Source organism: Triticum dicoccoides, chromosome 1A (genome assembly GCF_002162155.2).
Source record: "Triticum dicoccoides isolate Atlit2015 ecotype Zavitan chromosome 1A, WEW_v2.0, whole genome shotgun sequence".
Lineage (NCBI taxonomy): Eukaryota > Viridiplantae > Streptophyta > Magnoliopsida > Poales > Poaceae > Triticum > Triticum dicoccoides.
Genome location: NC_041380.1, coordinates 375375451 through 375392864, shown reverse-complemented (window position 1 = coordinate 375392864; position 17414 = coordinate 375375451). Strand labels below are relative to the sequence as shown.

General features: G+C 44.3%; 1 protein-coding gene across 4 annotated transcripts; it reads right to left on the bottom strand.

Moving 5' to 3' along the window:
- Positions 1-10415: 10415 nt before the first annotated feature.
- Positions 10416-14053, bottom strand: LOC119274300 (E3 ubiquitin-protein ligase KEG-like). 4 transcript variants are annotated; one of them, XR_005135116.1, is made up of 4 exons: positions 13334-14053; positions 13159-13250; positions 12135-12876; positions 10416-10677 (listed from the first exon to the last, which is right to left on the bottom strand). XR_005135116.1 is itself a non-coding variant. In XM_037554989.1 (4 exons), exons 1-4 carry the CDS (start codon positions 13457-13459, stop codon positions 10640-10642), a joined length of 330 nt encoding a protein of 109 aa, XP_037410886.1. In that variant the 5' UTR covers positions 13460-14048; the 3' UTR covers positions 10416-10639. The 4 variants fall into 4 exon arrangements, 2 of the variants coding, with proteins under 2 accessions (XP_037410886.1, XP_037410881.1); XR_005135115.1 differs by having other exon boundaries at positions 12146-12876; XM_037554989.1 differs by having other exon boundaries at positions 12803-12876; positions 13334-14048.
- Between the last annotated feature and the right edge of the window lie 3361 nt (positions 14054-17414).

The following is a 17414-nucleotide window of genomic DNA, read 5'->3' as shown; positions in this document are numbered from 1 at the left end:
TTAGGACTAATAGGGAGAGTAGCAAGCGATTCAGGAACGAAGTACATAGTAAGACCATTCAGGCATTTGATCTTGCGCCCTACAAGATGTTTAAGGTCCCCAGCAATAGCGTCAAACGATTTTGGTTTTTTACTGGAGACCTTTACCTGCAAAATAGAGTTAATCTTTCTTAGCCACCCACATCTTCAAGGGTGGCTTAGAAGCAATAAGTCTAAGTGCAGCATCTGAGAACTTTGGCTTTGGAGCCCTAGCAAACAGTCTTGCAGGCAGACAATAGTACTCATAAGAATAAGCAGAATAGTTCTTGGTCTTATGAACATGGCGGTTTGATGAACCGCTCTCATATTCATAGGCTGAGTATGGTTTCCCTGCAAAACATTTGCGTTAGTGCGACTCAGGTGAGTCCTTTGTCTGTATGAAGCCTTTGGACCGTGTGAAGCCTTTGGTCTGAGGTTTGTCTTCTTCACGTGAGGTGTCATGATGACATTCACAGGAAGATTCTCCAGACACCTTTTAGGAACCCAGATCTTCTTCATAGGCGGTCCATTCCTGCAGTTAGTACCAATGTACCTGGCAAACACTTCACCATTCTGATTCTTAAATAGTTTATAGTTTGCATCAAAGGATTCATCAATGACAATGGGGTTAGCACAAGTGAACCCAGATAGAGTGGATGGATCTGTTGAAAATTCCTTTGTAGCAACCCATGTGGTTTTGGGGTACTGCTCAGGTTTCCAGTAAGAGCCATCAGCATTCATTTTCCTTACGAACCCAACACCCTCTTTCCTCGGGTTTCGGTTCAAAATCTGCTTTTTGAGGACATCACATAGTGTCTGATGCCCTTTAAGACTTTTGTACATCCCAGTTTCAAGCAATGTCTTCAACCTAGCCTTCTCATCAGCAATAGCAGTGGAATCCTCAGCAGAGGGGTTAGTTCCCACATCAATAGTTGAAGATATTGCAACAGTAGCAGCAGTAGAACATTCAGCAACAGTAGTAGCATTATCACGCTCAATGCATTTAAGACATGGTGGTTCAAATCCTTCCTGAGCGGAGCTGATCTGTTCGGCGCGAAGTGACTCGTTTTCCTTTTGAAGATCTTCATGAGCCGCTCTCAATTTCTCAAGATCTTGCTTCCTTTGAAGATAATCATAGGAAAGCTTTTCATGAGTTGTTGAGAGAGTTTCATGACGACTTTCAAGTTCCTCATACTTAACGTGAAGATTTTTTATGTCTTCAATTAAGGATTCAGATCGAGTCATTTCAGCACCTAACAGATCATCGCTTTTGTCTAACAGTTTTTGAATGTGTTCCATAGCTTTCTGTTGTTCAGTTGCAATTTTAGCAAGTTTTTTGTAGTTGGGTTTAGAACCACAATCAGAGTCATCGTCACTAGATGTTTGATAGTGAGTAGTGCGTGTGTTTACCTTGGCACCACGTGCCATGAAGCAGTAGGTAGGAGCAGAGTAGTCCTTCTCATTTGCATCGGTGTTGGTGATGAAGTCATTGTCTTCAGTGTTGAAAATGTGCTTGGCAACGTATGCTGTAGCCAGACTTGCGACGCCTGAATCAGACTCCTCCTCAGACTCCACCTCCGCCTCCTTAGAAGCGGATTCCTCCTCTGAATCCATTTCCTTGCCAACAAACGCTCATGCCTTGCCAGATGAGCTCTTCTTGTATGATGAAGACTTTGAGGAAGACTTTGAGTATTTCTTCTTCTTCTTGTCGTCAGAGTCATATTCCTTGCTCTTCTTCTTCTTTTTGTTCTCATTGTCCCACTACGGACACTCAGAGATGAAGTGGCCAGGTTTCTTGCACTTGTGACATGTTTTCTTCTTGTAGTCGTGAGCAGAAGCTTCATCATTCCTTGAGCTTGATCGGGAAGACTTTCTGAAACTTTTCTTCTTGGTGAATTTCTGGAACTTCTTCACAAGCATAGCAAGTTCCCTTCCAATGTCTTCAGGATCATCCGAACTGCTGTCAGATTCTTCTTCAGATGAGGAGACAGCTTTTGCCTTCAAGGCACGAGTTAGCCTATAGTTTGGACCGTAGATATCTCTTTTCTCAGAAAGCTGAAACTCATGTGTGTTGAGCCTCTCAAGTATGTCAGACGGATCGAGTGTCTTGAAATCAGGACATTCTTGAATCATCAGGGCTAGGGTGTCAAACGAACTATCAAGTGATCTCAGTAGTGTCTTGACGACTTCATGTTTGGTGATCTCAGTAGCGTCGAGGGCTTGAAGCTCATTTGTGATGTCAGTGAGTCGGTCAAATGTGAGCTGGACATTCTCATTGTCATTTCGCTTGAAGCGGTTGAAGAGGTTGCAAATGACACTGATTCTCTGATCTCTCTGGGTTGAGACGCCTTCATTGACCTTGGAGAGCCAGTCCCAGACCAGTTTAGATGTTTCCAAAGCACTCACACGCCCATACTGTCCTTTGGTCAGATGACCACAGATGATATTCTTGGCAGTAGAGTCCAGTTGAACGAACTTCTGGACATCAGCAGCAGTGACACCTTCTCCAACCTTGGGAACGTCGTTCTTGACGACATACCATAGGTCGACATCAATGGCTTCAAGATGCATGCGCATCTTATTCTTCCAGTAGGGATATTCAGTTCCATCAAATACGAGGCACGCAGCGGAGACTTTAATTATCCCTGCAGTCGACATAGCTAAACCTCCAGGTGGTTAAACCGAATCACACAGAACAAGGGAGCACCTTGCTCTGATACCAATTGAAAGTGCGTTATATCGACTAGAGGGGGGGTGAATAGGCAATTTTTATGAAAGTCTTCAAAACATGGAAGTTATGAAGACAAACGATAGAAATAAACCTATTACCCTGCAGCGGAAGGTAGACTACACTAGGCAAGCCATAGTCAAGTATTCAATAGAGTGAAAGCACAATGACTAATAGCAGCAATGTAGTAAGGATCAGGTAGGAAGATATTGTGAAGCCACACAGAACACGCAGTCACTCAGTGAAGACAAAAGATAGTGCGAACATACAATGACTTCACAAGGAGTAACAGTAAGTAAAGGGAAGGGAAGATGAAACTAGTGACTTGCTGAAGACAATGATTTGTTGGACCAGTTCCAGTTGCTGTGACAACTGTATGTCTGGTTAGGGCGGTTAGGTATTTAAACCTTAGGACACACAGTCCCGGACACTCAGTCCTGAACACGCAGCTCAGGACACCCAGTCCTCACCGTATTCCCCTTGAGCTAAGGTCACACAGACCTCGCCCAATCACTCTGGTAAGTCTTCAAGGTAGACTCCCAAACCTTCACAGACTTCGTTCACCGGCAATCCACAATGTCTCTTGGATGCTCAGAACGCGACGCCTAACCGGCTGGAGGATGCACATTCCTCAAGTGTAATAAGTCTTCAGATCACACAGACAAGAAGACTTAAGTGATGCCTAATTCTCTTTGGCTCTGGGTGGTTAGGGCTTTATCCTCGCAAGGAATTCTCTCTCAAAGGCTTCGAGGTGGGTTGCTCTCAAACGACAAAAGCCGTACTCTGAATCTGAGCAGCCAACCGTTTATGGTTGTAGGGGGTGGGCTATTTATAGCCACTTGGCAACCCGACCTGATTTATCCGAAATGACCCTGGGTCACTAAGGAACTGACACGTGTTCCAATGGTCAGATTTCAAACTCACAGGGCAACTTTACTTGGGCTTCAAGCAAAGCTGACTTGTCTGACTCTGGACAAGATTCGCTCTCAAAGTCTTCACTCGAAGACATAGGTTTTGTTTAAGCATCACTTCAGTCATTCTGACTGGTTCTCTTGGACCCCACTTAACAGTACGGTGGTTCCTATGACTCAACACAGAAGAAAGAGAACTATGAAAGATCTAAGTCTTCGAGCTCCATAGGCTTCATGTGGTGTCTTCTCTTGTCATAGTCTTCAATGTGAATATCTTCATATACCACCTTTGACTTCAATGTCTTCATACATTTTTAGGGGTCATCTCTGGTAGGAAAAACCGAATCAATGAGGGACTTATACCTGTGTTATCCTGCAATTCTCACAAACACATTAGTCCCTCAACTAGGTTTGTCATCAATACTCCAAAACCAACTAGGGGTGGCACTAGATGCACTTACAATTCTCCATAATTGACCGTGATATAAACCGGTATGAGTCTTTCAACAGCTCGGTGATATAACAGTCCTTTTTGCAGTAAACATCTTGTCCTGCATTAAAGAACTTGCAAGCCAGAGTAATTGCTCTTTTTAAAGAACACAATATGTAATATAAAAATATACTAGATGGATTTCACCTGATATGTTAGACCAGAAATTATCCACCACGGAGTTGAGGGTCACAACGGTGAAGCTGAAATCAACCATTGCCGAGTAGGCCGTGGGAGTAGACAGATAATCCGCCCACATTGTTGTAAGCTAGTGCGGATGAGAGAGTCGGCCGCGGTATTGTAAGCCGGTGCGGTTGCGAGAGACGGCCACGACGTTGTAAGCCGGTGCAGGAGCCCGTTGAGTAACGCGACACGGATGACCACCTGTGCCGAATGATGTTGGCGTGCCCCCATCTCCACGGTATAATACCATTTTGTAATGAATAACGGTTTTGCTATTTCACAGTCGAGTGTTTTACAATTGGGCATCATTCAATTTTGTGGCCGTTCAATCTTGCACGGAGATTCACACTGGGAGGTGTCTTTTTTAGGGCGTTTCCCTTTTCTGTTCCTTACTGGTGGCGTAATAGTTTCCGGGCCAACCCGTTACTGCCCAAGTGCCCATCCCCTAGGCCCTAGCCCTCTGTCTCCTTTTTTTCCATTTCTGTCCTTTCGATTCCTTGGCGATTTCCTTGTCCACCATGGTGATTCCCAGCTCCTTCTCTACTACAGCTTGATTTCCGATCCAGTTTCTTGTGGTTTTGGTTGGTTGTTCTCGTCTGCTCTCTTTCCCCCACTGGATTTCTTCTAGATCTACTGGTTTGATTCGATTCCCCCGGTGTTTGATATAGACGTACGTGTACGTGTACTCATAGCGGTGTATTTTCTCTGGCAATTCTTGTTGTTCTTGTAGTGGTAGGTGCATGGATGTAGCGGTGAATTCGTTTCCCCTGTCGATTTTCTATGTGCTGGCCTAGGCGTCTGATCTGCTGGATCTAGTGGTATTGGTAGTTTTATTCCTGATCGTTCATGTTATGTAGATGTAGGTCCTTAGTTCCTTGCTCTTCCCCTGTTGATTTGATATCTTCTAGCCTGGGAGTCTGATTCAGAGGGTGTTTTGGGGGGGGTTAGATGTAGGTTCCTTGGTTGCTTGTTTCTGTATGTTCGTGTGATGTAGATGCAGGTGCTTATTTCAGTCCTTGCTCTAAATTTCATTTGCCCTGGTCGGTTGATTTTGCTCGTCTGTGTGATGTAGAAGTCGGCGGTAATGGTCAATCCTTGCTCCTTGCTCTGAATTTGGTTCACCAGTCATTTTTTATTCTGATGGCCCTTGTGATGTGGATGCATGTCCTAATTGTCAATCCTTGATCTGAATTTAGGTTCAAGTGATGTAGAGATGTAGTAGTAATTTAGGCAAACCTCCCTCGTCTGAAGTCAGGTCCTTAGTCATGTGAATGTTCTTATTCATTCTGTTTTGGTTCTGTATGTATTTGGTGGTTTGTGTTGTATCTTCAGCTATTTTTTGTTCATGAATTTCTCTGCCCTAGTACTTCTATAATGAGGTGTTGGTACTTTAGATGCTATCTCCTTATTAGGTTGTGTAATTTTCAGTTTTGGTGTTGTGCAATTTCAGTTTTTCACTCATTCTGTAGTATGGTTTGGTACAGTCATGTCAGTGTTGTTGTATCCTCATATATTTGATGCTTAGGGTTTTGTGTGTGTTATATTTCAGGATCATGACGAGAATGAACTTCTCTTTCATGTAATGGTTTAGATGAGTCACGGTCCTGTTCGTTGCCAGTCTTTTTCCCTTCCCGACTAGATGAATAAAATATTAATTCCATTCGGGCAGGTGAGGAAGGGCGGCGTCGGCTTGACCATGTCTTCTGTCTTAGTCGTTTTGGAGACTAAGTTTCTCATTCAATGGTGAGGTGTTTATAGAAAGCAAGGCCTCGCTCGACGAGTCATGTAGTCATAGGTTTGAGTTCCCTAATCAGTAGTGTAAGTTCCACAAGTAAGTAGTGTAACTTCCATTTGAATTCCATTAGTTTGCAACGTTTTTGAATTTGTATCACACTGGTGAGTTTCCTAGTTTTTTAGTACTGCAAGTTCCATAGGCAAGTACTGGAAGCTTCCTAGTTTTGCAATGCCCACTTGCACTTTTAGAACCGAACATTTTGGGTTTCTCTTTGTTGGATTTGTATTGAATCCAGTTTACCATTTGAAAGTCTAAATGGATATTACTGAAACTAAAGTGTAATCACAATGTTCTAATCTCTTAAATGCATGTGTTTTTATTAGAAATCTGGTATAATTTTACTGAAATTTGTACTGTGAGCACAATGTATGTTTCAGTGAAATTTTAGTGGAATTATTATGTGCATTTTCAGTGGAATTATAGTGCTTTTGAATTGTAATTACAGTGGGGATTTCAGTGTAATTACAGTGAGTATTTGAGAGTAATCACATTATCTTTTTAGTTAATTTACCCCTCAGGATGTTTGGGTTTTGTCATTGTTGGTGCATTCACTTTAGAACAACTTATTTTCTTTTGTTAGGGTTATTGGTATACTCGTACTTTATTTCTGCCCATTTGTGTAAGCAACCTTAGTTGTGCACATGATTTTCTAGTATATGTAATTTCAGCAATTTGGTAACTGTATTTTCAGTGTTTTTAGGCTTATAGCTACTATAATTTACTACTTTGGAAATGCTCTTTTTTTGCACTGTACATGCTAAATATTGTGGTTATTCTATGTCCCCAGTGCTTTTATGCAAACTGACCAGTTTAGTGTCGTGGAATAGATAGATTATGTGATCTCTGCAAATTTTCTGGTGATTTTGCAGGTGCTTAGGGTTTAGGGTTTCCATACTCCAATAGCCTCTCTGATTTGGTGTTGTTCCCTTGTTATTTCTTTCCACCGGCTCTCCATGTACTAACAGTTCCAGAGCTCCTGAACTGTTAGATATTGTTGTACTGTTCTTCTTCATATAATAAAGATCGGCCAATGGCCCTTCGAGATTTTTTCTTCATATAATAAAGATCGGCCAATGGCCCTTCGAGATTTTGCAGGTGCTTGCACATCAAAGATGTGCAATTAACTAGGAGTTGAAAGTGAAGCTACTGTTGACATGTCAAGTGCTCAAATAATGTGTATTTTTTCTAGTGTATTTCCATTGTGTTCTTTGCAGTCAATGTGTAATTACAGTGCATTTCAGTAGAGTTACAGTGCTTTTTATTTGTAACTAGAATGGAATTTCAGTGCAATTACAGTGGGGATTTTAGTGGATTTTCTAGAGTAATCGCAGTTTACGTCACGATGTAATTACGGTGAATTTTTAGTCTCACTACAGTGGGCATTTAAGAGGATTTTGAGAGATATTATACTGCATTCCGTTGTATTTTTCGCAGTCAAATTGAACTGCAATTACATTGTCTTTTACAGTGTAAGTACAATGTTTTTTCAGTGTAATTACAATGTATATTCAGAGTAATTACAGTGTATGTAATTTTTCGGTGGATATTCAGAGTAACACACTGTATGTAATTACTGTGAATTTTCAATGTAATTACAATGGGCATTTAAGTGGAATTTCAGAGTTATTAAACTGTATTTCCAGTGTATCTTTGTAGTTAAATTGAACTGTGATTACACTGTTTTTTATAGAGTAAGTGTTGTGCTTTTTGACTGGGATTTTCAATGTAATTACTCAGTGTGTATGTTCATTAGGATATCCTGTTTGGGATGTGAGCATGTGGGCACACATGCTACTAAACTATCTTGTTATCCCTTGCCTGATTCATGTGGGTTTCGTATACAGTGTGTGCCTTTTTCTTCCACTATCTAGTTTGCTCTGGCTTTATTAGTGCTTTACAATGTTACTAAACTGTCCAGTTCATGTTTCCTCTATTGATTTATGCATTACATCTGCTGTTTTCACATGACCTGGCAAAAATTCTCTCTAGATCTTCAGAGCTTAGAAAATTCACTAGGCATCAAAGTAGGGATTGGAATTGGAGAATCTTCAGAACTGAGAAAATTGGGACCCCTCCCCTGGCTTTTTTACTGTCCAGGCGTAATTGTGGTCTACTTTTAAGAAACCGGGTCTAGGGCATCAAACCCGTTATGGTCCAGATGGGATTTTAGGTTGGGTCGTTTCAGTCCTAATACATAAATGCGCTGATTTTGTTGTTCGTTGACATACATACAACCAAAGGTGGAAATAAAGGGCATACACGTGTCAGCTGCCTATTTGGTGCAAAATTTGATTGTAATTCAATTGGATTTCAGTCGAGTCTCAAATAGACAGTCCCATGAATAATTCTCCCACGCACAAAAATATTGCAGGACGGAATAATTGTTTCCAAAAGAATTTAATATGTGTTAACAAAATAGACTGAACGGATATCACCTGATTTATAACCCGGATGAAGTGATTGCACAGTAATTTGACCAAATGATGGCCTTCACGTCCAAACAGATGTCCATGCATCCAGCCAGTTTTTTTTTAAACAAGTCATGCCCCTCGAGCAGCGCATAGAAATTTGGCGTCCTTCTCAACTTGGCCTTTACGCAAACAGTGCTCAAGGAATACCACTCCGTGACTAGACTTGCTTCGCTCAATTAATACCAGATGACCACTTGATAATTGATGTCTGTTCGTTCGCATATTTGAAGCGAGTTGATCCTCATCGACTTGCAACACTGCACATACGTCGGTAACCCGGCGCTGTACAGAGCGGGCGGCGCTCAAGGCAGGGGTGACGCCAGCGGAAGCAGCGACGGGAGGCACTCATCAGTGCGTGTCGGAAGCTGCGGCTTGAGGCTGGAGCGGTGATCCGGTGCTGCAGCAGGAGCGGTTCAACGAGCAGAGGCGTGGCGACTCGACAGGGCGCTCTGGCAGTAAGGCAGTACCGGGGGTGAGGCCCCCCAGCAAGTCGATGGTCCGGCGCAGCGGCCATGGAGGCGAGGGCCGCGGCAGGGGCGGCAAGCCAGCACGACAGCTCAGCCACACGGCGGTGAAGCCGGCAGAGGCGAAGTGAGGCCATGGCGGCTTGATGAATTTTTTGATCAACCTGGTTCTTCTTGTGCACATATTGATAAAATCTTCATGGAGTCCCAAGCGTTAGGCCAGCTCTCAAGCGACAGCTCAGAAAACGGGTCCATGGCGAGACCCGCCGCGGGGAGGTGACAGGCGGCGGCTCAGTGGAGATGGAGCCCTTTTAAGCACAAGGCAAGGCAATTTAGTGCGGAAGCGAGGATCGTAGCGCGGAGGAATGCCGAGGCCCGACGACGACTCAGAGAGAGGCCGAAGAGGCGGCGACTCAGCAACCTGAGGCCAGGACGGAGGAGGCGAGTCTGAGTGGGAGGCGGCTTGACGGCAACTCGGCGCGGTGGGAGGCGACACGCAGGTCACCAAAGGAGCGCGCCGGCTGGACGGAGATCAGTCACCGAGGTCGGCTTGACGGCGGAGACCAAGTCTCCTGTTCCCATCCACTTACGGTCGTGGGCTGTTTCCCTTTTTTTTTTCAGACCAACTTGTACGTCCGAGGTCGACATGGAATCTGGGAGCGGATTGTTTTTTTAGCGCTACAAGGCAATATCTGCACCTCGGACCTGCTGTTCTTTGTCTGATTCGAACTTCATGGCAGGTTTCGCAGAAAACGGCAAGCATCACGGATACACGCACATATTCTTGGCCATGTGATGTTTCCTGTTCCTTTAATTAACTAGTAAGCGAAACAACCTATACAATTCATGTGAGTATTGAATATCCAAATTCTTATGAAAAAATAATTATTTTTCATGTAATGGAAGCTCTCTTGGGTGAAATGAAGCTCACTGTATACTATTCCCTCCGTTCACAAATACTATAATTTGGATATTTCAATATGAATTACATACGGACTCAAATGAGTGAACAAGCACACTAAAACGTGTCTATCTACATCCAATTCATATAGAAGGTAGAACATCTTATATTTGTGAATGGAGGGAATACTAAGCGTGTACTTGTGTCATCTACTCATCTTGATCAAAGCAGCCTATGAAATTCATGTGAGTATTGAATTCTAAGTTTAGATTCCAGAAATTTGATGTGTGTGTGTGTTGGGGGTACAAATATATGTAGTGCCTGATGATCCCCACATCTCTCATGGTCAAGCTTAATATAAACCCAATCACTTATCTTTTGATTATGTCATGTGAAGTTCAAGAGGACAAGGAAATCCTAATCCAAAAAATCATAGTTGTATAGTCAAGAATGCAGAATGTCTAATTTCTCGTGTGAACTTGGAAGGGCTTATAATAAGTATAGTCATTCTCCATGTGAACATGACAGAGATGCAACTTTGAATAAAAATATTAAAAAAAGTTGTAATCCGTTCCTCTTCGGTTCAACCTACATGTTATCTTCAGAACTGAATTGCTGGACTCAACTATAACGCTGCCCGTGGGAGTGATGGTGAGACGATAGATGAGTCCGCCGGTGGTCAAGACCGTTTTGCCCCCATCCTGAGTCTCTCATCACCTGTGGTGCAACATCCGTGAACAAAAATGATGGGAATTTAACATTTTTGTATGACATGTATGGGAAGCAAAATTAGTTCTGCAAAGATTAAACACGAATTAAACTTGTCATATCAACATCTCAGCTGTGGAGAAAGATCTAGTGTTCTAGAATGGCAAACTATACAATAAGGTAAATAGGCATGAGTAGATCACACGCTCAAATAATCATTGTTTCGCAAAGCTAAACCAGGAAAGGAAAAAACCCACACAATATTTAGGAAGACCAAGCCACACAAAAGACGTTTCTAATGAGATGAATATACCCGCAAAAAAACAAATTTAATTAGCAAATTAACTACTCATTTATACTCAAAATAAATAAAGGTGCACTAATGATGTGCATATCCTTCCTGGATTAACAGGTTTAAATTGTTGTCAATGATAGGACCAAATGCACGGGCAAATTCATGCCAACAACAGTGAATAAAAAAGAAAAAGAAAAATAGAATAACCTAATTGAGCAACACGCGACCAAGAATACACTGCAAAGGCGGTGTCATGTAGGGGGCAAGAGTACATCACTCGAGCCAGTATGAAAATACATTAAGACAAGCATACAAACAAGGCTTTGTCATGAGTTCTTCCCAGCATACTGCATACATAATTTGAAGGGGCTTATTTAAAAAATGGTGGCATGTTATACTTTGCCACTCATGAGTAGCAAGCACGTTGTTGAAGTTGTATAGCCACAATCAGCATCCTTCAACGGGCTATCACTTTGTCTAGATTTTTTGGCCTGAATCGTGGGCGCTCTCAGTACACGCACCTCTGAAAAACAGAGAGCACCCATATAAGCCTAAATTCCTTGGCTGAGGTTGGCTTAAAAAAAGGGACTTCTTCCTTGGTTGTTGTAGAACTACATGGCCTGAGCTGCAGTTATTTTGTATCTGCTATTTTGGATTGCTAGAGTTCATGTTCACCTCCAACTTGCATCAGCAAAATATGTAGGCCTCGTTAGTATACTGGACAACTACAGAGCTAATGGAACTGCATAATTTCAATACACCTACATCAGGCTTGCCGATCAACTACTCAGGTAAGAGTTGAAACCGAGCTCAACCAGTAATTAAAAAAAACAGTTAAGGAAAAACGTCTCACCCTTGTCGACAGTATGCAATAATCATGCCTAAGCACTATGTGCACACATGGTGAGAGATGCCACTACATGTCACGGTAAACAGCTAGCCATTCCTATTGTACAGATTTGCAAGTCTTAGGATGTGGTAAAATTCTAGGTAAGCAGGTTAGCATTGCCATACTTGTCATTTGGATCAATACGGCTGTTATACATCTCTGACCTCATCAGTCCATCAGTAAAAGAGCAAATCATGTAAGGCTTGATTCAAATCTCGCATAACTGAACTTAATGAACTGATGATTGTAGATTGAATGCAGAACCAGGATGTCACTACTTACAAAATATTTACCCTAAAAAATCATGGATGGTGAGCTTGTTCTTGACTTCTGTTAACTCTTAACACTCGACTTCTCCATGGAAATATAAGAAACAAGAGGATGAAAAGGCCAAAGATGGTGTCCTTTTTGCCAACACAGCCTGCGCCTGATCAGATCTTGGGACCTAGGCATCTCTTGGTTGCTGTCAGTAAAAATATTCCAAACTTTGATGCTCAGTTTCAGCTTGTCTAAAGGCTAAAAAAAGGGAAGTTAAATCACAAATGTGATCATTGTAAAGGTTCTTAACAAGTTCATCTGTACTGGTCATCAAAGAATGAAGGTTAGGATATAAGACATAGAGAAACATGCATAGCATCTTTCTGGATATATCGCAGACTGCCGCTAACTCGTAACAAAGAATATCATTTGCTAAAATTGGTTCTACATTAACAGAAAAATTCACCAATTTAAGGGATGTGCTTTAAAAAGATCAAAACAGATTGTATCGGGAGGTTGCTATATCTATATAGTGGGGCGAAAGCCTATTTCGTAAAGATCAAAACAGATGCAGTAGATAAAAAAACACCAATTTCCATAGACAAATCACCAAGCTAAACATACTTATGTACTGATATATGGGATAAAACAAAACCATGCTTCCTGGTCATTGTCATCAAGGAGAAAATTACAAGACTGGAGATTCTGAACAAATATTCCCATGTAGTGTAGTTCTAGCACACCAAGCGGCAAATCGGCGCCATATCTGCAAGTTACAGGAAACCATAAAAATATGTAGTACTACTCAAGAAAACATCTTCTAAACAGAGCATCATAAGCATTCTCAAAAGTCAACAGGATAATGTGTCTGCAGTAAGGTGAGAAAGGATACATGCCAGTTAATATCAAACAACACGTTCAACACATAACTGGTACAAAGTTGCAAACTGCATGCTTAGGTGACTCTTCATCTAAAAATGGGTATATTTGCCTCTGCAGAAAAATGCATTCTTATGATAATACAAAAATGTGGAGCCTTCCACCATACCTTAAAACATCTGACAAAGGGAGCCTTCCACCTTTAAGTCGAGCCATCCTATCCCCAATGGATCCTTCGGAAAACCTCATCGCTACACAAAGCTGAAATAGACAAAACAAAACTCCATCTTAATTGATTCATTCACAGGCAACCCAACAGCAAGTGTCCACCAGAAAATATATACCCTTCCATTATGCGTTGAGATGCCATGTAGGAAGCAGATATTGCCCGGGCACTGGCATTTGCGGAAGACCTCGTTGAACCTCGCCGAGAACACCTGCAGCTGGTCGTCCCTGACCGGGTGCAGCATCTTCACGTCGAACTCGTGGTAGAGGTCATAATACTCTGCCTTTGGTATCTAGGCATACACGAAGGGGCATCTCCCTATCTGGTGCTTCAGATCCAGCACCGCTGGGTCGATCCACGGGCTTATATGGCTCGAACCAAGATGAACCAATACGAAACTTGGAAGAAGCGGATGCCGGCGTCGAGGAGCTGCTGGGACCAGGAGGAGGAATCCTGCAGGTCGAGGGAGCAGACCTCCAGGGCGCCGCGGTGGATCAGCTCCAGACATTGGGCGGCGCCAAGGAAGCCCTGCCCGCCAGTCACCGCGAACCGCACGCCTCGATCCCCTCCGCCTCGCTCGGGCATCTTTGCTGCAGCTTAGGGTGTGGGGCGGGCTGCGGGGCAGGGCGGGGAGGCGGCTCACAGCGACCGCAACGGGGCTCGGCCGGCGACGCGGCGTGGCCGTGGAGAAGAGAGGGAAATAGGGGAGATATGGCGCCCGTCGCGCGAGGCGGCGGCGGAGGCGTGGATGGCGTCCGTGGGGAGAAGGGAAGCACGGTAGAGGGGAGGAAGCGGGGGCGCAATCACGGCAGGGGATGATTTTGTTAGGCGCGTGATGTGCGGCGGCCTCTTTGCCTGACGAGGTGGATCGTGAGAGGGACAGGACGTGGGCGTGCCTGGCAGAACAATTAATGTGGAGCGTTAGTTTGTGTCACAAACTCTAGATGTAATATAGACTGTTAGATGCGATTTACTTTGACTAATCTAACGTCTTTGGTTCTTCCGTGTACATTTTGCTGTGTGGTTTTAGGGGAATTTAAGTTTGCTCTTTTAATAGTAGTATTAATAATAGTATAGATCCGCTATTGTGACGTACGCGCGTCGTCTGCTGCTACTTTCTGGATGGTCCTCATGGCATTTGGTAGGATTTGTAGCAAAACGCGAAGGCGTGGAGCCATAGCTGCAACTCGGCGGTCAGACGACTGCAGTCTTATGATTTGCACGTATCTCGAAAATCCTCTCGGCCTTGGCGACTTGAAAGCAATCAAACCAATCGCAAGACGGTGGCTGATCAAAACTGCAACTCTAATTTTTTTCTCCATGTTAAATCTCTCGGATTGTAAATCTGGTCGGATGAACTTGAAGTTGATGCAGATCCTTGTGAGCCAAGTCTTTCTTCATCTGAAAACTTGCGAACTTCTCGATCTCTAGGAAAGATCCCTCCAAAAACTCATCACCACCGTGCGCAGCCCGACGGTGGGCGCCAACTGTTGTGGAATTGTCACGGCAGATGTTCTTAGTGTGAGGACTTAGTCGCGAAACCAACGCATCTATGTGGTAGCTTGAGAGGGGTTGAGCGGAATCGAGAGACGCAACACAACACAAGGGTTTAGACAGCTTCGGGCCCCGGGAAACATCATCCGGTAATAACCCTACATGATGTTTGTGGCTAGGTCTCATTATGATCATGAGGGAGTCGCCATAAGCCGGCTCTTTGTGTCTAGCCCTAGAGATTATTTTCTGTCACTCTTTGGGGAGCCCTGCCCCTCCTTATATATGTTGAAGGGGCGGGTTACATGTGGAGTCCTAGTAGGACTAGGACTAGTCTATCCTTTCTCACAAATTGAATACAAGTCCGGGTCTTGCTTCCTCGTAAAGGAAATATTGGTCATCCCTTTCCTCTTAAGCCGGCCCACCAGAGTATAAGCCGGCCCGCTGGGCCTTGGGCCTTGTCGTCCGTCTGATCTGCCCGCCGGGTCTCCAGTGAGTCACAATGTCCGGGCAGGTTACATGTAAGCCGCCATGTCCGGGCGGATCGCCAGTGAGTCGCCAAGCTCCAGCCAGGTATTTGGTGAGTCGCCAAGCCCGGTCGGGTCATGATTCCGGCCGGGTCATACCGCGGGGTATATCCCCGACAGGCAGAGAACTTCCTTTGAGGTGCCATCGGAGGCACTGCGAGCAATGGAGCAAGAAGGAGGAAGCAAGCGAGGAAGAGATGGGCAACGGGGGATCCGCCCCCTCCCCATTTATAGCAAGAGAAGGCCAACCGGCGTCCCCCATGATCGCAGCTAATGATGGTTTCCCTTGCATGTCGCAGGGACTTGTCAAGTCGTGTAGTCGCCGAAGCAGCGTGGGGAAGCGGAGACACCCACGTTCAATCAACCGTCACGCGTCAATCGAGGCCGCAAGCTTTTGGGGCCCGTGGCGCTTCGAGTTTGACCCTTGGCTTTGCCGCGAAGCCAAGCCTGAGCGTACCTTGGGCCCGGGGGCTACTGTCGGCGTTCTGGGAACGGGGGTCCCCAGACTTGCCTGCCTGGGGCCCGCGGCGTGGCTGAGCCAGCAGGCCGTACGACCCATCTCCACCAACAAAGCGCCCAAGACCCTCGCAAGGGGTCAAGCCTCGCGAGGCGGATGACGCAAGACCTCCTCTAGAGTGGCCTAGCTAGGCAGGCTCACGAGGAGCGGAGATATCAAGGCGAGGCGAACCTCATGAGGTTCTCGTGACGTGAGTCGTGACGATCGACACTAGGCGGGCGCCAGCGCGCACAGCGTCCTTGTTTCCTCTTTGGTGCAAAGGGGGAAAGCGCAGCCGTAGAGTACCAAGGCCTCAGGCAAAGGTTGCCATTTCGGTGCAACAAGACCAAGACCAAGGACTGCAAGACGGAGGTCATCGTGGAGCCCAAAACAGCGTCACCACCAAAACTTTATGCAGATGAAGACTACTTTTGTCAGGATAGCTTGTACTAGTTGTCCCCCTTCAAATTAGCCTGCCATTGTTGGCTCCCTTCCCGCTCGATATTTGGGAAGAGGACCAGAACCTCTATAAATAGGACTAGCCACCACATTGGGAGGACAGGATCGGAGTAGAGAGAAGGAGGGAGACACACAAGTTCATACGCACAAGAACACCTCAACCTCAGGAGGTCGTTCTGCCCTTGTATTGTTCATCATCAGCCCAAGAGGCAATCCACCACCACCACACTGGAGTAGGGTATTACACCACAACGGTGGCCCGAACCAATATAAACCTTGTGTTCTTCTGTGCTGTGAGTTCGTCGAGTTCGTCCACAAGACCCTAGCAAGCTAGAGCGTAGATCGGTTGGAGGGAAAGACTTCGCACGCACCCCAGTATTCGAACCTTAAGGGTTTGTCGGGACCCCAAACCCCGACAGGGGAGAATAAAATGGCAAATAATTTAATGCAAAAGATGAGAGTTTATGATGGGTACTTTGGTAGGCTTGATGTAGATCTCCCTAGCAACGACGCCATAAATTCTTCCTGCTACTTCTTGAGCTTGCTTTGGTTTTTCCCTTGAAGAGGAAAGGGTGATGCAACAAAGTAGAGATAAGTATTTACCTCAGTTAAGAACCAAGGTATCAATCCAGTAGGAGATACAAGCAAGTCTCCAATATATGCACCTACACAAACAATCAAACACTTGCGCCCAACGCGATAAAGGGGTTGTCAATCCCTTCATGGTCACTTGCAAAGGTGAGATCTGATAGAGATAAATATAAAAGATTACTAAACGTAACACAAAATAAAAGTAAATAAATTATAGCAAGATATTTTTGGTATTTGATTTATAGATCTGAAAATATATGATGGAAAATAGACCCGGGGGCCATAGGTTTCACTAGAGGCTTCTCTCTTCAAGGCAAATAATACGGTGGGTGAACAAATTGCTATCGAGAAATTGATAGAAAAGTGCAAAGTTATGACGATATCCAAGGCAATGATTATGCATATAGTTATATATCCATGTCAAGTAAACCGAAATGATTCTGCATCTACTACTATTACTCCACACATCGACCACTATCCAACATGCATCTAGAGTATTAAGTTCACAAGAACGGAGTAACGCCTTAAGTAGGATGACATGATGTAGAGGGATAAACTCAAGCAATATGATGAAAACTCCATCTTTTTACCCTTGATGGCAACAATACAAATACGTGCCTCGCTACCCCTACTTT

Excerpts from the sequence above, each read along its gene's own strand:
- LOC119274300 (XM_037554984.1), bottom strand. The coding sequence starts at position 13,459 with ATGCTGCACCCGGTCAGGGACGACCAGCTGCAGGTGTTCTCGGCGAGG. Across the intron at positions 13,251-13,333 it reads TCTCAACGCATAATGGAAGG|CTTTGTGTAGCGATGAGGTT; the intron begins GTATATATTTTC and ends TGTCTATTTCAG. Across the intron at positions 12,877-13,158 it reads CCTTTGTCAGATGTTTTAAG|ATATGGCGCCGATTTGCCGC; the intron begins GTATGGTGGAAG and ends TGTAACTTGCAG.